At 41.8% G+C, this 26,760-nt stretch overlaps 1 protein-coding gene across 1 annotated transcript in view; it reads right to left on the bottom strand.

Annotated features, from left to right (window-relative positions):
* The window catches only part of ntrk2a (neurotrophic tyrosine kinase, receptor, type 2a), a 72,999-nt gene extending 46,312 nt beyond the window's left edge, over positions 1-26,687 (bottom strand). Inside the window, exons 1-13 of the mRNA XM_034541571.1 lie at positions 26,434-26,687; positions 23,103-23,177; positions 21,488-21,559; positions 20,935-21,003; positions 19,060-19,208; positions 11,652-11,785; positions 10,551-10,683; positions 10,249-10,320; positions 9,837-10,078; positions 8,952-8,970; positions 8,391-8,402; positions 7,458-7,495; positions 7,069-7,168 (exon numbers count right to left, since the gene is read on the bottom strand). Coding sequence (XP_034397462.1) covers positions 7,069-7,168; positions 7,458-7,495; positions 8,391-8,402; positions 8,952-8,970; positions 9,837-10,078; positions 10,249-10,320; positions 10,551-10,683; positions 11,652-11,785; positions 19,060-19,208; positions 20,935-21,003; positions 21,488-21,559; positions 23,103-23,177; positions 26,434-26,687 — 1,369 coding nt within the window. The remainder of the gene's footprint in view (positions 1-7,068; positions 7,169-7,457; positions 7,496-8,390; positions 8,403-8,951; positions 8,971-9,836; positions 10,079-10,248; positions 10,321-10,550; positions 10,684-11,651; positions 11,786-19,059; positions 19,209-20,934; positions 21,004-21,487; positions 21,560-23,102; positions 23,178-26,433) is intronic.
* Between the last annotated feature and the right edge of the window lie 73 nt (positions 26,688-26,760).

Here is a 26,760-nt window from a genome sequence, read left to right as displayed (position 1 = left end):
GTAATGACAGCAGGTTGCCAACCAGCTGACAGACTCCTGGCCCCTGTAGCGAGGGGCGTTTACACACACGGTGCTGCCATCCACCTCCAGGCAGAAGTCCTTACCAGCCTGAAGTGGCTATTCCAAAAGGAAAATGTCTTTTATTTTGACTGTTATGGATCATATTAGGTTGTAATAATTAGCTCAACACCAATTTGTCAAATGAAAATTACCCTGTTCCTTTAATATATTGCTTTGAAAATCTCAGGCCTGTCACATTGAGACCATTCGACAAATCATGGAGGCCACCAGGGTCATTCGTCACGGATGAAACGTCCAAACGTGCAGCCAGAAGAGGAAAGAAGGTGACGGTTTTCACATTCAGGTATTGAAATACTCAGCGAAGCAGCTAAGAGCTCGAGCTAGCATGCTAGCCGATTAGCATGCGACTTACGCCGTGGAAATTAACTCCCGGGCTCACGTCGGCCCCCGCTCACAAACTTGAAACATGTAGGACCTAAATAAATGAGCTGCTTCGAATGTGATTATTTTCTATCGTTAATCACCTTGAGCGTTGTAAAAGTGTGATACAAATTACTTGTATTTCTAATCTTTTCAGAGGGTAAGGAAGTCGTCCTTGGACCATTTGATTGAGCATCTGGAGAGGAGATTCCCGTAGATTACCATTCTAGTTGTGTTCAGTGTCATCGACCTACACGCTCTGGAGAGGGAGGAAGATGGTGGCCTCAAGATGAGGGAGGCATTGCTGAAGGAATGGGCCAGTTTCAAAGGTCGTGCTGCTCAGGCAGTTGAGGAGCAGAACATGTTCATGTGTTACAAGAAAATTCTTGAAAATGAATAGTTTGATGAAAACTCTTGCTCTCTAAATATGTGCTTCATCGTAGGACCAGTCCTAGTGAGCGGTGATGAAGGAGCTGCCCTGGGACATCCAAACCTCTCCTGTGAACTGAGAGAGAGACTTCTGCGCCATGACCAGGGCAAAACATGTGTGTGATTATTAGGTGTTCACCTAGTCGGGAAGCAGTTCATCAATTTTAATTTGCAATGACTAATGTGATGACTCTTCAATACGTCCCGACAGATCTCTGACAGCTTGTATGCAATTTTTTTTAAATGGAGCCCCCGTGGCTGAGATGGACTCCCAGAAACGAGTTTAATGCAACATGGGAGCAACTTTGCCTGCTTTTTATACCTTTCCAGTCTTTTTTCAAAGTGTTATGGAGGAGAGGACACAATTTTAAGAAAATGTGCCGTTTTTCCCAAGTTTGAATCTCCTGGTTGTTTGAGCACAGTAGCCAATCAATCAATAAACTCAATTCGCTGTCTTTATTGTTGTTGGTGCAGCATTACAGCATGCCAAGACTTCACTTTGTTAGATTATTTGTCAGACTCTGTTACAGTTGTTTATTTTTGTTAAATAAATGACTCACTTATAACAACACATTACGTAGTCGTATTTTAAATGTTGTCATCAGTCTGTCGCCGTCATGGTTACCGGACCCCTGTCAAAAAGAGCGAGACCCCTACAAACTGGCGCCACTGGGCTGCACAACCTTTCTGGGTGATACACTAAAAATGAGTCAAACCTGGCTGAAGGTATAATGTTTCATTTGGTTTCAACACAAAGCAGCCGCACAGGAACTTTGCGTAAAATACAATCTAAAATGACCAATATTATAATTTAAATCAAGACATATTTAAATAAAAAAATAAGTCTAGCAATCTGACGCTGATACCACAGTTGTGCCGACACATTTCGGCCAGTGCTCGAAAAGCATTGAGGTTCGATACTCGGCTCAAGTCTAAATACAGAATCGTAGATGGCTTCTTTCCAGCCTCCAGGCTGAATGAGGCTCAACTCATTCAGCCTTTGCTTCCTTTTTTCAAAAGTTTTGTGGGTGAGCGGCTTTCTTCGAAAAAAAGCTGGAGGCAAAAGCTGCTTTTCAGCAGGGAGAGGGAGAAGAAAGGGAGGAGGGTGAGGAGGAGGAGGAGGTGGTGGGAATAATGAGCATGCCTGGTCGGCCCCAGAATGAAGCCCTCCTGACCTTGAGGGTGTCATATTGATCGATCAGCAGTGAGGAGCTGTTTTTGCATGAGAGAGAGAGAGAGAGAGAGAGAGGGATGGAGGAGTGTACAAAACTGAAACCTGCACTAATGATGAATCATTGATAAGTGGACAAGGGAGCTCTTTCTTCCGTCTCTCTTTTCTTCTCAGTTTTTATTAGTATTTTTGTCTTGCTTTGTGTTTCTAACATCTTCTTTCTAGCTCTTCTCTCTCCGTCTTCTTTCCCGATGCTTTCTTTACACCTCGTCCCCTCTCTCCCTCGCTGGATTGCTCTCTGTTTTTCTAGCTCTCTGTTTTTCTTGCTCTCAAATGTCAATTTTAGCACCCCTGCCTTGACATTTCCGTCTTGTTGGAGCATCAGAACTCAGGTTTGTGTTGACGCGTCCCTCCTTACAGGTGCTTTGAGGGCATGCTGCTGAGGTAACTCCTACCCTCTCTGCCTTCACTGTCTCGTCTATTTCTCTTCCAGGAAGCCGCTGTCTCTTTGGGAGGGTTGTTATGTGTAATTTTGTGTAAGCTGTCAAGCTTCCAACAGGCCTATTTAAGCCAGCCAGTTTCTCAGAGCCCTAATCATTTTCATTTTCATTTGATCATTTTAGCAGCATCCAACATTCGCACAGCATTCGTACTTCTCTCTGACTTTCAGGGTGACAAAGATGACTTCTTGAATAAATAACTACAATCTTTCACTTGTTCACACACTTCATTGTAAACAACAGCTGCTTGCATTTGGACTTCACAAAAGGACCTTCCTTTGAGCCAATTTGTGGCAAATGGAACTCATCCGGTATGCAACCCCACAGGTGAAATGCAGCCTTAATGTGGTATTTCAGGCCAAGACTCAGCCAGTGTAGTTGCTTCCTTCTTCTAAATGGAAAGTTGTATTGATCAGATCAGTTTTAGCCTAATGTGTCTAATAAATTGGCCTATGAACAATAGTGACGTCCGACCGATTATAAAGCATGGGAGGGATTTCTGTTTCAAGTCTCTCAGGTTTATATAATACTATAATCCTCTTTTAACTTTTAAGCAGTTAATCAATTGTGTGGTCTTATTGGCTGTCCAGAAACAATGCCCCTATAAATCCAGGAAACACAAACCTCAAAGCTCTGTTATTTATTTTATTCTAATTTTAAAGTACCCACTACAAATAGTTCACAGCAGGACTTGTCCAGAGTACCCTGGACTTACCGTAGTTTCGGGAAACTAGACTACATACTGAATCCTTTGGTACCAACCATCTCATGCTGGCTTGTCAGGAAAGAGCCTGAAAAATGCTAAACAATTCAATCTAAATCTCGGCGAAGAAAAACTGGCATTGCAATTTTGGTAAGGGTCCCTTGACCTCCAAGTCAAGATATGTGAATGAAAATGTGTTCTATGGATACCCACAATGTTCCCCTTTACAAACATGCCCACTTTATGTGACTGCCATACAGTTTAGTGCACAAAAGCATGCACTTGTTTGCATGCATTATAAATCTGTTAGTTCCGCTTATGTGTATTTCATGAACCTTTAATAACACAAACTAGAGACATAGGGCTTTCAACGGATGTATGGCTTTCCAAGGTATGTTGACAATGAGGGGGGTTCTGTGGTATTGGTGTCTTAATGTGGTATGTTTTATTTTTTTAGTAAATGCTTTGGTTTTATTTCTTGAGTAGTTATTTTAATGATTACTTTTACTTCTATTGGCAAATTAGCAGTACCCTTAAATGTAGGATCTGACGGTTGGTCTTTGTGGTATTTGTCCTGGCCCTCTTCCACTGTGTTCCACTGAGCTGCATTTCACCTTAAATTTATGATTTTTCCAGGAAAAAAAACACACCAAACGAGCAGCACTCAGTGCAGAATAGACGCTCGCACTGCTACTGTTTGTAGCAACGTGTAAATACGCAGAAAATGTTTTGAAAAAAGTGGTTGTTTGCCATCCCCTGCGTACCAATAACACGATCGGTTTCGCACGTCAAGAGCAAAGACGAGCAAGATTAACAGTATTTCAGCAACACTGAATATCCAATAAACGCCATCGCTACCCACATGGTTAATCTTACATCTGCCAACGCAACAACATGCACACACAATGCTACATACAGTATGTCCATCCTGTGAGTGTCAAGAAGCAGCGAGCAGATCGTGAGAAGCATCCTGTACAAAATGTTGCCCGTGTGTTATTGATGAGAGAGGAGCATAATAATGCAGTCGACATGAATAATATAAAGCAGGCACAGCTTTTTACTCAACTGGCACAGAGAGAGAGAGAGACGGGCAGCAACTCACACGGCGTCAGTGAGGCGAGTTGTGCCTCTCTCATGCACACCTGTTCAATAAGGTACAAGGCCTGAAGCACACGCTGTACAGGCCAGCTGTCCTTTTGCGTGTGCGTGTGTGTGTGTGTATGTGTGTGTGTGTGTGCGTGCGATTGTATGCGAATGCATCAGTGCACATGTTTATAATTTGGAAAATCATGTTTTTATGACAAAGTGCTGTTAGATTTGATTAGCGCTGGTAGTGTGCTGACTTCTGCTGACTTCTGCTGCTATGTATGATTATGTATTTTCCTGTTAATGTACTTTGGTCAGTATAGGAAATGTGGAGGTTTCAAACAGTGTGGGCACGGCCGTTGTGTGGATTACTCACAGCTCTCCGACTCGTGTTCGCTTATACGGACACCACTGTCTCTACAACAGCGTATTAGGGCCATTGCATAGTCAAATAAAAAAAGTTATGATTATGGAACTGGGGGAGGTTGGCATGTACAGAGAAAAAACTGAATGTCCAAGATTAAAGTTGTACATTTATGAGAAGACTTCACAGATTTGCAAGATTATAAAGTCATACATTTAGTCCTAAGTGTTAATATGGTAACTGTTATATTACACTATTCCTGAAGGATAATTATTCACGTTTTCATTGATGTTCTTTCTATCGTTGACTACAAAAAGGCGTGTCTCTAAAATCCAACAATGATTTTTAATTTGGACCATTTTTTTTGGTACCATGTCCAACTGTCAGTTTTTATCAGTCTGAAGGGTAAAGCAACACAGACGATATAATATAAAATATATAATGTGTGTTGAACCACAGATTATTGAGAATTGTGTCCGCAGTTTTCTGGGGAGAGGGACCTCTGGTAACCCCCCACCCCTCCCTTTTCCCCTTTATAGTTTATTTATTACTTTAATCTCCAGAAGAGGTTTTTCTCTCTGCATATGACCCCCTCCACCAGCTCCGCAATTCTTCTTCTTTTTGCCTACGATGGCCCTCATACGCTGTCGTAGCCTCTCCCTCCACACACTCAATGTCAACATGCTGCAGGGACAGACATTTGGATGTATGTGGAGCATGAGGACAGGACCGCATGCGTAGAGGAAGTCGACAGTGGAAATAGAGAAGGATGAAGACTCGAGGGGAGCAATCAGAAGGGCAAAACCGTAATGTGACCCAACATCCTACACACGAAAAGAAGCGCACACACTCATGCAAAAATGCTTAGACGTACAAGAACACACACTTAAACTCAACTACTGATATATAGGGGAATGCAGAGAGGCATTAGAGAGATAATTTCCTTCCCGAGCAACCTCATTCACCACTCCTGGAGAAAGAAGAAACCACACACAAGACCATAAATACAAACACACACACACACACACACACACACACACACACACACACACACACACACAGTGTATGTACTAGCTGCTTCATCTCTCTTGCACCCCTCCTCTCTGGGGGGGGGGGTCATAAATCAATCAATGCCAAAATACTGCACTTCAACAGTGCAAACAAGAGTCACTCTCACACACACACACACACACACGTACACAAACACACAAACACACTTCACTGCATCAAATGCTAATGGTTCAAGCGGTGCAAAAAAAACCGAGTTTAAAGCTCAAAGTGACTTCCTCCGAATTTTGATTTCTTGGGTTGCTTATCATGAATGCATTCTGCTTTTTTAACCAACACGAATCAAAAGACAACTGAATAGAAGGCACAGAAAACCGTTCCTACACCAAGCTTTTGTATCTTGGGATTTTCGCCATGCCAAGTTTCAACTTGAATCCCCTTTAACAACCGAAAATGAGCCACTGGGAAATAAAGATGATCGTCCGTATGCTTGCAGTTCTTTCGCTGCGCATTGAACACGTCTACGTTTAAAAAAACAGCATCGCCATCGTTATGTATGTAGAAAGGGAAGGAGTGATGGAGGAGTTGTTAGTGCACAAGGTATGAGGAGATTTACACAAAGCATCAAAATGAGCAAAACAAAGACAAATTAGTCTCAGTAAGTCAGCACGATGAATAAAAGAGAATAGATTAGTTACACGTTACACAGACGTTAGAGAAGTCGCCACCGTAGTTTCACATCAACACGACAAAGAGGAGCTCGGCTTAGTCGACATGCGTGTTAATCACCCGATGAACCTCCTTGCTCCTTGTTTACACCTCAACGGGATGGATTCATGGACACGTGATGGTCTACATATTAGAGTAGATTTATTATTTATTGTGCAACCACAAACACACATTTTGAGTCATTTTCATCATATCCTCAACATAATAAATGAAGCTATCCCAAAGTAGACGTTGGTCCCAGATTGGTCCTATAATTATTACTACCTGTTGAGCTGAAATAACCACTGCAAGGAAAATGTCCAACATATCCCCTGTAATGTGAACAGTTCTCCCACGAGTGAGACTGAAGATTCATACTCTTGCATTAATGTGCTACGTCATGGGCTTTTTATACCATAACTGAAGCTAACATGTGTAACTGCACGTCAGGGCTGGTACACATTAACAACTTAACTTTAAAAGACAATTTGCAAGTGATCAATCTTTTAAAATGTGTTTTTGATGTGTCCATGAAGCCATCGATGTCCACAAACAGACAAATCGCCATCATTTTTTGGGGGGGATTCATTCAGTGTATTCATTTAGTCACCCCCAAAAGATGGAAACCACCAATGCAGAAATAAGTCAGGAGTCTTACCTTTGATGCCGAACTTGGAGTTCCCTCCGAACTTCAGAATAACCAACATGAGAAGGAAGCCGGTGAAGGCGACGGCAGCAATGCCCACCACCACGTACACCTGCGGCATCACAAAACAGACTTATACACCTCTGATACTGAAGAGACAACCGCGCACAATAAACTGCACGGCAGAAGGTGCAAACCACCGGGCGGAGGTTCTAAAGTATGCTGTATCTTTGTATCGTGCTGGATTCCTTCAATTACTTCAAACGTGAAACAAAGAAGAAGATGCAGCTCAGGTGTTTCTAGACAGGTCACACAAATATACAGAAGGAAACAGGCGCAGACAGTCAACAGCTGACTGAGGCTATCAGCAACAGAGAATACAAGAGTAATACGTGACTTACAGCGACCCTGTCTTCAGGGGGGTCTACAGGGGGGCCCTCTGTTGATTGAGAGAGAGAGAGAGAGAGAGAGAGAGAGAGAGAGAGAGAGAGAGAGACAGAAGAGGAAGAGTCACTCGAGAAGTGAAGCACAGTATAATAGTATACTTTCTTGATTCAATATGGTTTGTTGGTCATCTTCTTCTGTTCAATAGCTTGTTCAGCGGGTGAATTTAGCTCAAGCTGGTTAGTATTTTTGCACTTTGTTAATTGACAGAGCCGTGTGTGAGAGCCATTCCTGAACGCTACAATAAAAGAGGCCAACGTTAGCAGCTCAGTCCGTCTCTTTTAGCTCCCACAGCCTCAGCTTCATCTTCAAAGGCTCGTCTTTTGTAACACAAAGTTTAAACATACGAAGAATTAAGCATTCATCTAAAGTCTTGTAAGGTCAGCCCCTAATCGGGGTTTCCTTATACGCATTAGGACTAACTAGCTCTGCACTGCAATTCAAGAACATTGATGTTTCTTTATTCACGTGTTTTCTACATCAACTTATTGCCTGGGACATACAGCTTTAGGCTCAGGGTAATGTATTATTTATATTTTTGATGGTATTTATTTAGCCAACAGCCTTTTATAGTGTTTCTCATTTGAGTCAGCTGGAAGCATCAAAGAAAACAGCTGGAGACAGAGTTTTCCACCAATTTAAGGGGCTAACTAATGTTGGATTAATTACAGCACATGAATTGTCATTTCAGCCGGCGAAATCGATGTTCATCGGCTAGAAATGAGAAGCCTGCTTTTGTCTGCCTCGGTCGGAAATCAAGGTAAATCTGCCACAATTATGATTGTGAACAACAATATGTGCTATGCGATAAAGCTTGATAGGCGTACTAATGGTGACTTATTAGCAATGTTTTTTAATTGGGAGTGAGCAAATAGAAGGCGTGGCAGTACCTGTGGTTATATCTGCAGGAGGGGGGCAGTGTTGGAGAAGCAGCAAGAGAGAAAAGAGACAATGGAGAATAATTAGTTCCCAAACAAATCAATATACTTAAAGTGTAAATTATTTGACGTGCATTCCGCATATATTGTTGTAAGTCATGCCTGTTCTCTGAGCTTGTTTCAAAAACATATTCATTAGCCAAACACAATACGCAAACCAACAGACAACATACATTTAACATGCACAACATTGGAAGAAATAATAATAACATCGGGGACACGGTGTGGGGAAAAAGACAAACAACAACCCTAATCCCTAGCTGCAAGGATGTGTAGGTATGAAACGCACCCTCAGCAACTTGAAAGAAAAAGGAGAAAGAGAAAGATGTCTCAAATGTAATTTGTGTTAATCAATTGAGGATGAAAATGATGAGATGTTAAACAGAAATAAATATTGATCTGAGAACAGTGACACTATGAACACACAATGAATCTTAACTGGATGTGTTGGATTTAACACTTTTAACACATTTGATGAAAACATTGGTAGCGATGGATATTTATTTCACTCACCATAATAGTAAGGCTCCTTCTCCGTTCCTGCACATGTGGACAACAACACAAAGGTTACATTTGAAAATGCACTTAGAGACAATGCTTCTTGGACAGTATCCACGCTCTTGATTAAAGTAAAATGTTAGATTATGACATGTTATCCATTTGCCTGGTATACCCAGGGGGAGAAAGGTTTTCAGCGCTTCAGTGCAATGTGCAGATATACTTTACCTGTGTTGATACTAATATTCTGCTATTTGCCTCTTCAGAAAATGATTTCATGCCAAGGAATATTGTCACATGTCTATTATTATCATCATCTTTGTATTCCATAATTTAATATGCAAACATCTTTTGATTTGGTGTTCAATCAATTAATAATAATTATAAAAGCTGCATCCTTAAATGTGGCGACTGCCTATAATTGCAGATACAAAACTGGCAGTGTGGCATCCCTTTGTGATAACCACAGCATCGTGCTAGAGGAGGAAGGCTCCTTCAGACAATGGTCAAAAGCACTCCCTATTTACTGAGCAGAATTGTGCGACAGTGAGTCTGTAACAAATTCACAATCTTGGCATAAAGAATGAGGAACAAATCTGCAAAGAGCGAGAGATTGAGAATAGCACAAAAGACCTGGAACAGAATGTAAAAGTGATTACAGGCCGGCTTCAGTTTTCAGATTGTCCGTCAAGTCCATTCTTTTGAGCACGATATCTCAGAAACGCCTGGAGGGAATTTCTACAAATGTTCGCTTGAACTGACTAGATTTCAGTGGTCAAAGGTTAATTTTCGCCATAACTCAAGAATTCATATGCTAATAATGACACTTATTGAATCATTGTTTCAGTTCTGTACGTTTTGAAGAAAGTGAAAGCTTGATTTTCTAAAAAAACCAACAACATTGAGCTCCTCACCATCCCAGGGCTTGCGCATGAAGTGAGCCTTCACCTCCCGTTCATCTGACCCAAATTTGTTTTTGGCCGAGAGCTTGTAGCGCCCATTGTTGAGGTGTGTGGGGCTGTCCAGCTGCAGGCAGCCGTGGTACTCTCTTTCTGTGATGTCGTGAATCATGGTCATGATGAAGAGCCCCTCTGTCACCGCTTTATCGTCCAGAAACCACTGTAGCTGAGGCTCTGGATTTCCTGGAAAGGTATAAGACAACGCAATAGACTAGATAGATTTTCATTGTTCAGATTCTTAAATGATAAGTCTCTTCTTTTTTTTTTTAGCTTGTGTAGTCGTTGCTGTGATTCCTATGTACTGGGACACTATTATTTCATGCCAAAGCACATGATGTGGGCGTCTGTCTTACCTGCCACGCTGAAGGGGATGCACCAGTGATGGTCAGGGATGGCATCACTCAGTTTAAGGATTTTGGGAGGGACTGAGTGAAGTAGAGAGAATAAGTGTTGAAGAGCAACAGTGTCAGAGAGAAACAGTTCATAAGAAAACAAGATAAGACCAAGGAGCAATTCAGAGGTAAAGCTAGTGAAGCGTGCAAAACACAGTTGTCTTCCCGAGCATTTCATTGTCTGTTTTAAAGACTGCACTGATGAACGCTTTGACACAATCATCTGCATTGAATTAGAACTGCTTTCCACAGGGCAAACGTACAAAGTATATCCAGCAGCAGTGAGGACTCCTTCTCTCCAACGATGTTTTCAGCCGTGCAGCTGATCTTGCTGTTGTGGTCCAGCGAGGACAGGTTGGATAGTCGTAGCACCGAAATCTGGCCTGATGTCTCGATCTGAGTGGGTAAACACATCCATATATCAGCATGGACATATAGCGATTCATTTTAACTCATAGTCACATACTATTGTATTTGTCTTGGGAATGTTAGGTGAAGCTGCCTTGACAAATAGTCCCTCGTGGTTTGGTCAGATTTGGCCTTTAAATGTAAGCAGATAATGTTAAATATGTTAAATATGTTTCGGGATCTAGCATTGAATTCAGCTTATCAGACCAGCGAAATCACATTCATGGCACTTTATATATAAAAGACAGGACTTCACTTTAAGGCTGGTCCAGATCTTGTAAATGTTAAAAGTTAAAAGCCATGAACACAAGAGAAATACAATTTGTCTGCAGGTTATATGGCACTCTCTTTGCTATATAGTTAAATGACTACATTCAGTACACTGGTTTGAAACAATGGATTTTTTTCCACGATTCGGACAACTCTTGTTGGACCACGACTCGCTGCCACTGTCAGTAATCTGTCTTTTTATTTCCATTACAAAATCCAAAGTTTGCATGTGAGCTTGCTTGTGTACCGACGACAGAGCTGAGTTCAGGTATCAAATGTCTGTGGTATTAAGGATCAGTGAGGTATTTAGGACTGCAAATTATGTTTATTTTCATGATGGAGTTCTTCTATCTTTTTAGAATTTTTTACATCTGAAATAAAAAGGAAGAGTATAATTTTCCGGAGCCCAAGCTGACTTCTTGTCAACACTATAAGAACCTTAGTTTTATCAGTTACTATCATATATGACAAAGAAATGCCCAAACTCCTCCCATCTGAGAAGCATGAACAAACCTTTAACATGCATGTTTAATAAATGACTGAAACAATTAATATTAATAATTAATAAAAAAGGTCTGTCAACCAATGAATCGACTAATTGTTTCATTTCTCAAAGCATTAATACGTAAGGCAGGTCATGTGATATGAGATGCATAATCCAAACATATCTGTGTCTGTGACCTGACCTCATAGTTGGAGACCAGCGCCATGTTCCATATCAGCTCAGGTGAGGGCACCCCGGAGGTCGTACAGGACAGATCCACGTGCTTCCCCTCCATTAGTGTCACTTTGGATGGGTTCAACGTTGCCATGGGAACCTCTACATACAACCAGGGGGTGGGAGGGAGGAGAGGCAGAAGAGGGTGCCAAGGTAGAGAGAAAAGGGAGGAAGCAAACTTAGGATTCATGGCCAACTCTTGTATTTTCAGTTGAAACACAAGGCACGTAACAACCTCGACAATAAGAGTGGAAGAGCAGGCAAACACACCCACTACCACAGACCCCAAATTCAATCTCCTTCTTTCCATCTCTCTCGCACTTTCATTTAAGCACACTCACCCCAATCAAACAGTCAGACAAAGAGACAGAGTTCAAACACAGTGATGGCTACACTGATTACTAGTGCATGTCTTCAGCAGCCCAAGTACTAAATTGATTGGACACAGTCTGAAGCCTCAGTCAAAAGCAAAGACACTGGTGCTGACCAGGAGGTGACCTGGGTATGACCAATCAGACTCAATCAGGGTTGTGCCACCCTCATCCCCGATCCAATAGCATCCCCGATGAAGAAAGGAGAGAAGATAACGAAACAAAGACAATAGAAAGCAAAAAGAAGAGAAGAGACGAGAACCAAGAGAGAAAAAACTGAAACGCAGAGGAAGCAAGACGAGAACCAAGACAAGAAGAGATTAGAAAACAAGAACAAAAGGAAGAGAATGAAAGAGAACAGAACAGGAGGAGAAGATAAGAGAAAAAAAGGAGACAAAAAGAAGAGAAGTGACAAGAACAAAGAGAGGAAACAGAAAAAGGTGAGGAGACAAGACAAGAACCAAGAGGAGAGACGTAAGAGAAAAAAGAGAACACAATGAAGAGAGGAAGAAATGGGTGTCGACATCTACTGCAGATAAAACTGGACAGATTCCTGATCGAACCGCTCTCCTCCTTTTCTGTCCGTCGGCAGAATGCTTATCACCAGGGCAACCCACTTATTACTACAGCAACCCACTCAATCACGGTGAGACGCACTAAAAAACAGTGATTTCAGTGGTGGCAGGCCAGCTGCCATATCAGGATCACATCTTAACAGGCTCTCAGTAAATCAGCTTTCTCCTGACTCTACAGCCATCTGCAGGTCACACACACACACACACACACACACACACACACACACACACACACACACACACACACACACACACACAAAGCTACAGCCCACAGCGCCGCGATGGGACGAAAACATCCGTTTTGATCTGAGTGCAATTGTCATGACCTGTCAGTACGTAGACAATTATTTCCATGTAAGATTATTTTCGTGCGTATAGCTTTGATAGTCAAAGCAGCCAGAACATCCTGTGTGATTGTACTCCTCCAGGATGTGTTCAGAATCAACAAGTGGGATGGACCAGCAATTCACCGTAATTTGCAAGGCAGACTGTGTCTGTGAGCCATGACGTGGAAATATTTCTGTATTATGTGCTTCGGCGTTTGGCTACAACCAGCCAGTTGTAAACAAAGATACTGGCAGTAAAATGTCTGCAGAGGGTGAGCCAACTAATGGGAAACATCCATGACAAATGAGAGGAGGCTGTGCACTGTAAAATAAAAATCATTTTCATTTAGTTTTTCGACCAAACGATCCCAACTCAAGGCCCGCTTTCTAGCGTTCGCCGTGGTCACTGAGTTGGATTCGTTGACATGCAAGCTCAGTAGCTTGAATGACACTTAAAATAAATAAAAAAATCTTGGCTTTGAATTGTTTTGCCAGACTACCATTTTCATAGGTAAGAATTAATTATTGTGCACGAGAAGCAAATCACTGGCATGTATGTTGGGAGTGATAAAAACCTTTCTGGGCAGAGTTTCATAAAACATTAAGAAGCATAATTAACACTGACCTGCCCCTGCAACTTTCTACATTATTTTTAGGAAAATTTGATTTCCAAACAGGGCGTCCAGATGAATACCTGTTTGGCATTTTAATACCAGCCTGTAAAAAAGCGCTCACAAGGCGCTGGTTGCTTCCTGAGCCCCACGATACAGAGAGAGGATAGATATCGTAAACAACATCCATGTTATGGAAAGGATCACTTCGCCTTCAGAGAAACGTGTTTATTCAACTGGGTGAAATACATAAAACCCTTACGAACAGATCTTGTGGAATAATGAATGAATGACCTTGTAACGATGCTTTAGCTGAGCAAACCTTATTGACCTCAATCCCATTCTCTCTCAAGTCTTTTTGCTTATGCGTACACTCTCCCAAATTGTACAAAGTTAACCAATTTTGAAAAACTGTAGAAGCCATATGCTGGTGGGAATGTATACTTTCATGACATTAAAGAAAAAAGCCTGCATACGTGAGTTGAGAAACATTGAAGCATGCAGATGCTTCCAAACGGGGCCCAGTTTGGAAGCATCTGCATGCATTATTATTTTCTTTAATCTGCCAGCCGTCTTTACTTAAAGTAAACTCTTGGAGTAACAACTTGGATTGCAATGTCACTCTAAGTTTGTATTTTCAGACCCATGTGGCTCTGTACTCTGTACTCTGTACAATTGGGAAGTCATGAAAACAATAAGTATCTCACGCACATTTTTCATTTATTCATTCAGTCAAAGTTAGCATATCTATCTGCCTCCTGGTGGATGTTGTTTTTTTCCCCCCATTCTATGACATGAGCGCTGAGTGTATGCCAGTCCTTGGCACTTCTTGAATTCAGAGTACTTCCATTCACGAGGAGGATGTGCTATGAATGGGGCTGTGAATTACCGGTGATGTGGAGCTGAATAGCTGCTCACGGACCATATTTAAAAGCAAAACATCCGCTCTGGATTGAAAACCTCTGCACAATACACCGCGTTGTACTTGAGCGTCATTGTTAGAAGTGTCATTGTTAGAAGTGTCATTGTTGTCAGCTCTTGTTATGGGCCACAATAGGTGCATCCACATCACTGTTCAGAGAAGGGTTCACATCTATAATGTACGGCCTCTGCTTTTCCACCACAGAGATGTGGGGATTTCTGACGAGAGGCAGGAGCAGGCCAGATAGCGAGAGAGAGAGAGCGAGAGAGAGAGAGAGAGAGAGAGAGAGAGATCTCGCCTGTGTCACACCGCCTACCTGAGCTTGCTGCGCCTTTGTAATGGCCATCAATAGTTATTTCATATTTAATTGAATTTATAATCAGTTCAGACAGTAAAAGGTTGCGAAGCATGTGCTGAATTTCAGGATTCATTTTGCACACATTTCGTTTTCCTATCACAAAGAAACAAATCGGCGACACGCTGACTCTCTAGATGAGCCTCTGTATTTTTCCTGTTGTTGTTCGTGCTCAGTGAGGACTCACAATGCCTCGTGAGAGACATTCACACAGGGATTTCTGTTCAAAGACGGCAGCGAAATAGGAAGGAGGATTGGCGTCGGGACTGAATGAGCAGCTTTGAAACCCCAAAACTGACACCTTAAACTGTCGTCAGTCAAATTGACTGTATGACTTTGGATCATTTGAAAGTTTTAATTTTCCTCAAATCCGTCAACCCCTGACTTAACTTACTGTGTCTGCTTCTCACTCATTATAGCACAACCTTTGTGGGTAGAGTTGGGTAAACGCGATGTTTAGGTTACCGAAAAAACATGGTTAAAGTAAAAGAAACAGCATTAATGGTCAATAAAAAAGAGAAACGTTAGTCTCCTGCATGAAGGGCAAAGACGTCCATCCATCACCGCGACCTCGACACCCTTTCGCTCCTCCTCTAACGGACACACTGCTTCCTGCATTTGCATTGAGCGTAAATCTTGAGGCGCATCACCGTCTTACATGGACATAATTCCTCATGATACCGAGCTGGTTCAGCGATGCATCATCCTTGTCATATGAAGGACCAGTGATAAATGATTAAAAATCAAACGGCACAGTATTCCATCTTTACACTACAATTTTTCCTCCCCATTTCAACGTCTTTGTAATTTCTTTCTTCCCTTTCCCATAGAGCGGATCTACTCCAGCCTCTTTTCTCTTTGCAAAACCCCTCTGCTGAATGACAGCAGCATGGCCTAAAATGGAGGAATAAACATAATGTCAAGTACCTTTTAAAAGACCCCAGAAAACACCAGGACTGCCAGACATGAATACCATCTTCTTTGTGCTGTTTAACTTCTGTGTGGATTTAAAGTTTGCGTTATACAGCCTTTGTGTTATGTTGTTAAATTCCTCGTTATCTAACAAGTAAGTGAGTGGACTCACAAATGTGATAGCATTCGCTGCCCACAGACACAGATGCCATCTGGCCTTTTTGGTCGGACTTTACTGGCATATTGCAGCTCGAGTCTGTGGCTTGCATTTGTGTTTCACATATGCAACTGTGAGAGCACACCACGCAAAGCGAAGGAGCAGAGAAGATACAGAAAGTGTGACACAGAGACAGATATGCAAGTATATGCTATACACTGAACAGTATATCCATGCACAAGCCAAGGAGTCGGAAGGAAGAGAAGGAAGGATGAGAGTGGAGGAAAAGACTCCAAAGAAAAAAAGGATGAGAAAGGGAAATGAAACCTGATAGACAGTTATTCCAGCCCAACAAATGGACAGAAAGACAGAGAGGGAGGGAGGCAGATGAAGACAGAGGGCACCATAGCAGAGGACTAGTATTCCACAGCTCTGGACGGCTGGTTTCAATTAAAGCTTTTATATATTTTAAATATTTAACACAAATTAGGTCACATCAATTTAAGGTGTAATGAGTATCAAATAGAAATAGCTTGAATTGTTAGACATTAACAAGAATCACCCTGAAGTGATCCTACAACTTGATAAAGAGTTGAATCAAACAAGAGTGGGACATTTAAAGTTGTTGCTTTTTTTAATTTATTGTTTTAATCATTGTATTAACAAAGAACTAAGTGGGGGTGTTTTTAATACCTGCAGCTGTTTGAACCCCCAACCGTCCACCTACTGTAGCACGGGGCTGCGGTATCAGTGCAACAATTGTTTAGTGCAGTTTTGTTTGGGTCAGCAGAGGGAGAAGCCGCTGTTTTCCAGCCTTTCCAAGTGGAGCTCCAGCAGGGAACAGTCCACAGAGAGAAACTGGCGGAGAGACAGATGCGGGTGGCCTGAGAGATCAGTGTCAGCCCGGGGGCATCGTTGGGCATTTCCTCTGCTTTGTGCCTTCCTCATACGTCACTCAGAAAAATGTTCAGGCAGACAGAGGGACAGACAGTCACACATGCCAGCAGACGGAGAGATGGAAAATGAGTAATAAAGGAGGAGGAAAGATGGCCTGAGAGAGAGGGAGGCAGAAGATGGCGACACGAAAACGACAGAGAGGAAAAGGCCAGCAGTTGGGACTTTTGGTGTATCACTGTGAGCCCTGGGGCATCATTTGACACCCCTGCACCACCAGGTCCTCCTCCTCATATGTCACACTGCCAGGGGGTCCCCTGCCCACCTCTCCAGGGGCCCTGCTGTAACTGTGCTAAAGTCAAAAATAACCTCCGCTAATGGAAGGGAAGCAGAGGGGACGGATCAATAGGAGTTATCAATGACATTGTTAGCTTCCTGCATGCTAACTTATTATTGTGTCCTATACGTCCCGACTGCTCTGAGCTATACTTTCATATAAGTGCATTTGAACTGATGCCTATAAAGCTGTTTTGACTGATTTTATTGTGTGTTTTATAAATTAAAATCTTTTATGTTCTCACTTTACAGTAACATACTGTACCTGACTGAACTTATTTCCCCGAAGGCTGGAACTATCTGTGTTTCATTGGCTCGCTTGAGTTCAGCTCAAGCTCTAAATTATTGCCAAATGTTACTTTGAGCCAGATATGCGCTCATAAAAACCTTTGTTTAGGACAGTCAAATGGGTCAAGGTGTAATCTGATTCTGTTCATGAAAAGAGCTGAGTCTGAAATAGAGAGACAAACTAAGAGCAAGAAAAAAGCATCAATTAACTGCTGACATTTATACATTCAAGCTTGATAAACACTCCAATAAGCAAGTACATAAAAGGATTGTGGTCTGTTAAAGCCTGTCTGGGAGTGACAGCAAGCGTGCTGGTTAAATTAACATTATAAATAACGGCATGCACTGCTACTGGAAATAGAATTGTCTGGTTTGTAAACACAGTATTCCTTAAGGGAAGACTAAATATTGTTTATTTGCAACTTAAACAAAGATGCAACATATTCTCATTAGGTTTTCCTAATTGAATCAGTAGAAAATGTCTTTTATTGCACATAAAAAAGGTGATTATTGCGGTTGCAGTTGAGTATCGCGGCTTCCACTAAGTCCAGAAAGAACTCCTTCACTAACGACCGAAACATGATGATTCAGAGAAAAGGGAAATTAATTCTGCTGCGTGACAGCAGGTCACTGGTGCCATAGGACATACTGCAGATGGTCTTTATAACACTTCATTTTATTGTCATACATGCGGCGAAATTTCTCCACTCAGCATCTTCGAAAACTCACTTATGTCATCTGTGTGTTGATTCACACGCTCCCCCTCGATAAAACATCGTCTGGTATGACGAGTCACACTGTAATTAGTCTATAAGATGACATAACCTCTCACACAGTGCACACAAACACTACTCTGGTCACATATATACTACGCTCCTCCAACTGTCGGCTAATCTATGCATCATATGAGAAAACTCCCCACAGCACAGAGATAACATCAGCCTGTTTAGTGTCGGTGGACTTTTAATGACACCCTGCAGAAACCCAACTACATGTTTAAGCCCTCTATAAAAGCGGGTCTCCAAGAGTGTGAGTGTGTGTGTGTGTGTGTGTGTGTGTGTGTGTGTGTGTGTGTGTGCATGCAAGCGTTCATTTGGACATTTGTTTGCATGTTCATGTGTAATACATTGTAGCTTTTTGCACCACGCGGTGTCGAGAGAAATTAGAATATACAAGCCAAGCTGAGTATTGCGTAAGTGAACTACAGTGTGTGCAGCATCCTTGTTGAAGCCTGTTGAAGTTGAAATATACCAACTGGTGCTGATTACTGCACTGGCTTTAGTTAATGCATTGATTTTATTCAGCTATTTTCATACGGTTTAGAGTAACAACAAACTTGACTTCCCCACACACCTGAGAACCAACCAAACACTTAGCACACTAGTTGTATACAGTATATGTCCTGCACTGAAACACAAACACGTTTATGCAGACGCATACATATGCAAACACGTGTGTCAAACACATGCAAAAACAAATGAGATAACTAATATTCAAAATAAAGATTTGGGGAAATCCTTCTACAGGAAAACCATTAGGATTTCTGTTTCCACTTTGCACTCCGTGAAGGTCTTTTCCAGCTTGTTACTCACTGTGTGTGAGTGTGTGTGTGTGTGTGTGTGTCCTCACCACAGTTAGGCAGTGTCAGTCTGGACAGCAGCTTGCGTCCTCCTCCCTCCTCGATGCAGCGTAGCTCCTGGGTGTCTGCTTCCTCTCCTAACCACAGCTTGATCCACATGTTCTCACAGGAGCAGTGCAGAGGGTTCCCCGTCAGGATCCTTCACACGCACACACACAGAGTCAAGAACAGCCGAGAACAGTGAGTAGCACACGTGAAACGATGAAGCAAAAGCTCAATTGATTTGTGCGAGTGTCAAAGAGACTTAAAGGAATAGTTCAAAAATTGGGAAATGTGCTTATTTTCTGCAATGAAAAGATAACTCATGTCTGTTTGTTAGATATGAAGCTTCAACAGCAGCAAGTTAGCTTTGCGTAAATACTGGAAACCGGGGGAAACAGTTAAAAGAACAACAAACAAACAAAACACCAACCAGCACGTTTAAAGCTCACTAATAAACATATTAAATTGTGTTTATGTAAACGTCATTTTTACTCTTCTGTTCATTGCAGAGGATAAACAAGGTGGTGCTGCTTAGTTTTGTTGTCTATGGTGAGAGCCAGGCTAGCTGTTTCAAGTCTTTAATGCTAAATTAAACTAATCCAACCATCTTCTGGCTTCATATTTAATGGACAGAGCGATATTTTCTCATCTAACTCAAGGCAATAAGCGTATAAGCGTCAAATTATTCCTTTAAGATGCAGTTATTTCAATGTCCACTTGGAATGAAAAGGGATCTACAGAACGATATTATCTTTCTAGAAATGCAAAGTGTACACATTTTGAATTTTAGTTTCTCAATATCTCTAAATGCAATGTGAAAAATGACTGATTTACTACAAATAATATTGATTAGAAATTGGAGACTGGGTAATGTGTACGGGGGAGCAAATGTGCTTATATTGATAGATGTCATAGCCAATCACACATTAACCACACGATGGCGGTTAATTGCATCTTGCCAAGTTCAGCTAATCTCAGTCTTTACCCTGTTGCTACACATCGAAATACTGACAAAAACACTTTTCTGTCTCCAGGATATCATAAGATTGCAGCAGTATATATATAATAAATACATAATATATATATAGGTGACATCACAGATCCTATAGGAATATGTTTATCTACATACTCTGATGATAAATGGGAGGTGAACCACAGAGACAGGAACAGACGGACAGACAGACACAGAAAGACACACACACACACACACACACAGAGACAGACAGACACACACAGACACACAGACACAGACAGACACACACAGACACACACACAGACAGACACACAGACACACACACAGACACACACACAGACAGACAGACAGACAGACAGACACAGACACAGACAGACACACACACACACACACACAGACACACACACAGACAGACACACACACACACACACACAGACAGACACACAGACACACAGACACACAGACAGACACACAGACACACACAGACACACAGACAGACACACACAGACAGATACACACACACAGACACACACACAGACACACACACACAGACACACACACAGACAGACACACACACACAGACACACAGACAGACACACAGACAGACACACACAGACAGACACACACACACACACAGACACACACACACAGACAGACACACACAGACAGACACACACACAGACACACACACAGACACACAGACAGACACACACACACAGACACACACACAGACAGACACACACAGACAGACACACACACAGACACACAGACAGACACACACACACAGACACACACACAGACAGACACACACACAGACACACACACAGACACACAGACAGACACACAGACAGACACACACAGACAGACACACACACAGACAGACTGATAGAGAAGGCTGAACTGAACTCACAGATAAGACATGTTGAGGTGTTTGAATATCCTCCAGGACAGCGATGACAGGTTGTTATCTTTCAGATTCCTGGAACATCAGTCGAACATCAGGGAAGGAAATTGCGTTTGTAAAACCACATACAAATATTAGATTGGTGTCACAGAAACTAACAAGTCACGAACGATCCTGAATTATTTCTAGCATTCAAATTAATTGGTGGATTTGAGCAATATAATAAGTATCACACTTTAATCATGTTAATCATGTATCGATCCTGTTCAGTCGGAACCTGAGCCTGTCACAGGTTGTTTATTTTTCTTTTGGTTAACTTTATTTTAATAATACCACAAATAAGTCTTCTTTACCTTTGGATGTACCGTACATTTCCTGTTTATCAATTTCAACAATGAATAATCCCACAAATGAATGTACATAGCTGTACATTTTAAAAGAGGAGGCATTTTTAACAGTTTTGTCCTCAACAAAGTGAAACAACTCACCCACTAAAGATGATGAATACATCTACACTATCAAGTCAATAGAAACCAAGCAATAGATAGCATGAACTCACAGGTACTGTATCTTGATGTTGTTTTGAAAGGCCAGCTTCGATACGTATGTTAGCCTGCTGTTGGTCACCGTTCTGACACAGAAACAAATACAAGAGCGTCATTGTCATTGGCAGCATGAATAAAACAATTATTAACGAGAAAAATCAGCACCTAGCCACCCAAATTCTGCTGTTATTATTGGCTTATCGCTAATCCTAAAGGTAGCATCTGAGTACCGAAATCGGCAGGTATTAGTATCGTTGTATAAGTGTAGGTCAAAGGTATGTGTGATTAGAAAGAGACTAAAAGAGGTCACATTGATAGAAACCATTTATCAGTCGAATTTAGTTTGCCATGAAGGTGACATTAGAACTAATGATGCCAACAAAAGCCATCCGTCTGAAGATAATATACATCCTCTGGATACATTTGTGATTCATTTATTATTTGTGTCACGTGGACTTATGAGACGCCCCGAAATACTTTTGCAGTGGTGAAACATTTGTCACACGTGAACACACAACAAACAACGTGTTTTCACGCCAGAGAGACCAGTAAACCTGCCGGTTCCTTTAGCTAATGGTGATGCACGCAAACGTAACAGTAATACAACATTGTGGTTACCAGACATCTTTCAGGAAAAATGTATGCATCATAAATACAACACTGTAATCTGTTTTGAGAAATACAAAATGAATGCATCATACAAAACAATGATTTCCCCCCACTAATCCAGGGCTATCCCTGCATAATGTCCCAATTAAAGATATTTCTTGTGTGCTGCTGTTCAGGCCCATTCACAAGTATACGCTAACGCCTGCACATTTGTAAATGTACCAGATGTCTCAATAGAAAGCCTCTTTCTACAAGAGTCAGGGGCCTTTAATATCCCTACTGTCCATTACTCAGCACTGTTAAAACCAGATGCAGACAACACTATCTGATATCGAAAGTCGGTTCATTTCATTTGACATTAGCACATATTAGCACAAGAGTATTTTCATATTTGTATCAAGACAGAGTGTAGTTGTGTGTAAAGTATTTCTCGGACGAGTTGTCTGTGGCTCAAACACAGCACTCGTTTGGTTCCCACTGGGTCTGACCACAATTAACAGCATGCACTTGCAATAACGTGCTTTGTACTAATCTGTCTACCAAATGGAATATTGGCTGGGAAATTAGGTTGTGTCCACTTAAAAGGCTATACCGCAAGAAAGAGCTGCTTGGTAGGCAATTTCCTTTTTCTTAGATTAAGAAATAAAAGGAGACACAGATGCATAGCAAAACACAGTAACTACAAAATCCTGCAATAAGCCAAACACCAGGCATGATATATTGCCTTCGGCAAAGAAGCAGAATCAACAGTAAAGGCAAAGGATTATAACAAGACAAATAAGTTAAATAGAGGGAAATTGTTCTTCTTTCTGCCTTAAAATGCTGAATGTATATTGGGCCCTGAGATCTAACATTGCGTATAAGGGAAACATGTCATGTGTGATGACAGCCACAGAATATCAACACATTTTAAAATAAAAACACTGTGTAATAATTTATCAGCAAATGTGCGTATTGAAGATAGCTCTGTATGTTTGGGCCAAAGTGTTTGTCTTGTTACTATAAGCCATAAACACTCACAGGTTCCTGAGATTCTTGTAGTAGTGCAGGTCTTTGTCGTTGATGGAGGAGAAGCTGCCCTGGTTGGCGATGTAACTGTCAGGGAATACAAGTGTGTGTCAGCAGGCTCATTAGTTAACGGAGGGAAGCATGAACAGAAGCATTTCGACGAGACAAAGGGACATAATAAGCCCTTATTATTACAGTTCAAAATCAAAAAAATGAACCGCGGCTGATCAATGGCACACGAGGGGGAACTGGCAGTTTGTAAAAGTTGAGAAACAGGCCTAACTCTCCTCCCTCTTTCCCTCAGTTGCACTGGAGGAAGCCACTTGACCCATTTAAGGGCAAACAGAAGATGATTGTGGGCAACTTTTCAACTGTCCCTTTTTCATGGCTGAGAACATTTAGATATAAAGAAAACCGGAACAATGTCACCTACAGAGGGAACATGCTGTAACAGCCACAGCGGAACAAACCTTCAGTCTTACTGTTTCACACATCGTTTGGCAAAAGCCATTCTCACAAAGTCATTAAATAATATTGTTTCATGTGGTAGACTTACGAATGTCTGACTGGGAACAAAAAAACATTTTTAATTAGATGCATCGATTTTCCAAGATCATTACATGCCGATAGTGAAGGGCCTTCAGTCTAAGATTTGTTTTTGTTGCCAATTATTTGATACGATACGCTGTATTTTACCTCTCGCAAGTCTCATAATTTATACCAAAATAAACAGAATTTAGTCACTGCTTGACAATTGCTATGTGATAATTTAAAAGACAACACCTAACGCTTAAACACATTTTACAGGGGTGTCCTGGTGGCCAATTGGGCTCTGAGATGCTGTATCACACACCATCTAATCACAATGTCACCGCTACGAGTCTGGCAGCAGACTGTTGATGCTCACCACCTCTCCTGTCTGTCTCCACTCATTTCCTGTCAACCCTCCGCCGTCACTAAAGGCTGGAAGTAAGGCTGTGGCAGAAATAGTGGTCAAATGTGATACGTGCCTTTCAATAATTAAAGAAGCTGACCCAGAATATCAGCATACACACGCATGAATTAAACGCATTCTTTGAAAAGCAGCATCTTCAACACACTCGTGGATAAAATTACTTTCACAAAGGCGTTGAGGGCCTGACTTTAATACCGAAATTAAAATCTGACTTAATGTTTGTCAGGTACAAAATTGTATCTACAATAAATTGCCAATTACAGCTTCAACATCAGCAGATAAGTATCTGTAAATCAGCTATAAAGTCAAAGGCAGACAGGCAGTGTTCCAGTTCAAGTAAGACTGATGAATAATAATCCCAATGCCAAATAGTGCTGCAGGGATGGCAAATTTTTGTAGGCCAACGCAGGAAGTTAGCACCGCCCTGGTTCCCTCGACGTAAAAGCCAATGGGACTTGTCCGCGTATTCTTTTGGGACACAAGTTTATGATACTTACATGTTTTGTTTCAAAAGATAATCTTCACAAATGAGCACCACTTTTATGATTTGTGTAGGGAGAAAATGCAATCGCCAGAAGTAAATAGCCAACATTAGTCTATAGGATCTCTATCACTGTCGCGTGAGCGCATGTGTAAACAACGAGGCTGTGAAGGCGGATTATTTGGCTTGATAGCATTTTGTCATTTAGCCACTTGTTAATAGTGTCAAAATCTACGACAGGGGTGTACAGACATGTTTTATATCAAAGAACAAAGCATTCAAATTAATTAAGCTTTAGTTAACCACAGACCGTATTTCAGGCATCCAACCAAAAGTCCAGTCAAAAGACCCATTGACTTCCATGCATGGGCACCAGAAGGGCAGAATTGGAAACTCATCTCTGGGTTTTAGGACTCGTTCCTAAGAGCATGGACATATCCAACGCTTGTTTTTCATCAGGTTTAATGTACACTTTACTTCATGTTCATCTTAGTATGCAGGAAGGAGTTAAGCGCCCTATTGGTGTCCATCTGCCCTTAATCAACCATGTTTGCCTGTGCTTGAATATTGTGATACAAAAGATTTATTTTGTTTTGTTATGGGGTGAATGCATTTTTCCTTTCCAACTTCCTTTGTTGTTTCCTTTTGTGTTAATAGTTATGACAGAACCAACACCCCTCCCAAAAAAGATTCCAGCATTGACCAATATCATTGAGTCCACCCACCTCCTCATGAGGGTTAGGGTTGTGGATTTGTTTGACTGCACCTTTTATACAAAACACGTCCATGCATGACAGAGATGAAACCTCAACACAAACGGCTGTCTATGAGCTTGTACACACATTTAGGAATTGAAAACAATGTGAATAGTCTCACATGTGTGTATCACCAATTATCACAGCCAGAGAAAAAAACATTTGGGGGGGAGGGGCGGGGGGGCAAGGTCGTTTTGGAATTAGACATCAGTGACTCGTCTGTTTACATCAAGCCCTCGGTGAATGCTTTTCACCAGACTGCCGGCTCACTGAAACATCGTCCAAGGCTTCTCCCAAGTTCATATCTGACAAGTCGTTATCAACAAGGCCACATCATTGCCAAGAAATATATTGCTGCAATTCAATATTTTTTTTTAATTTGCCCTCGGATATAAATGCATGATTTATTTATGTGACGTTTTATGAAAAGGGGGGTACAGTACATGTCAAATGTACACTGAGATGCTGCATGTGTTGTCAGCCAGCGTCCCGAGGAGGAGGGTCCGCTCTTCAAGCCAAATGTTGACTCGGCTAGAAAATGTTTTCTTTTTTCTTTTTCTTGAACATCGATTTTTCTCCGCGTCTGTGGTTTATTTAAATACACTCATAAGCTGTTTTAGGAAGTGTCTGTACACATATTTGGACTTGGTGTCTCGGTCATACACGCACACACTCACACACACACGCGTACGTGCACGCGCCCTTACACAGAAGGGGCTTTGTCTAATATGATAGTCTGTCAAGCCTCAACTGCTTCTTCTTTTTTAATTACCACAAAAGCGATGAAAGATGATGGTGTGATGTATGTTATGCAAAGGTTATACACATGCTGCGTGCAGTCATGAGACGGACCCGTGCCGAATAAATGAATATGTCTTCGATGTATATCCAAACTGGTAAATCTTTGAATTCTCCCTAAATTCATGCATTATATTAAGATTAATTGCGACAAATCTGGACCGGTTCTGGATATTCCCTTGCGTGTCAGTCAGCTCCGGACACAAATATGACAGATAATTGTCAAAGGAGGGCATTCCTTTATTTGGACAGTGTTGGAAAATACAGCCACGCTGAGGCAAGCGGGATGGATATGAAAAGGACCACTCATGACACCTCCCTTCTAAATGTGATGTTTATGAGAGACGCACTCACATGTCGGTGATGTTCTCCATCTCTGCCTCGCTCTGCAGAACGGGGAAAGCATTGATGCCCCGTTCCGGATCCACGCACGATATCCTGGTGCTGCTGCAAGAACAAGAGGACGGGCATGCTTCCGTGGACATCCACGGATCTCCAGAGCCCACTGACACCCCGACAACCACAACCCACCACCACCAGCACCGCCACGACCCAGACCCTCTGCCCGGCGAAGAGAAAGCCCCGCTCCCGGGTCTCCAGGAGCTCATCTCGGGTGCCAACTTCAGCTATAAGGCTCGCTGAACAGCCCCCACAGCGCGGCCCAGGTTGGCTGGGTTCAGT

The sequence above is a fragment of the Cyclopterus lumpus genome, chromosome 9 (genome assembly GCF_009769545.1).
Source record: "Cyclopterus lumpus isolate fCycLum1 chromosome 9, fCycLum1.pri, whole genome shotgun sequence".
Taxonomy (NCBI): domain Eukaryota; kingdom Metazoa; phylum Chordata; class Actinopteri; order Perciformes; family Cyclopteridae; genus Cyclopterus; species Cyclopterus lumpus.
The sequence above is the reverse complement of the archived record's forward strand: the minus strand, read 5'-3'. Positions and strand labels throughout refer to the sequence as shown.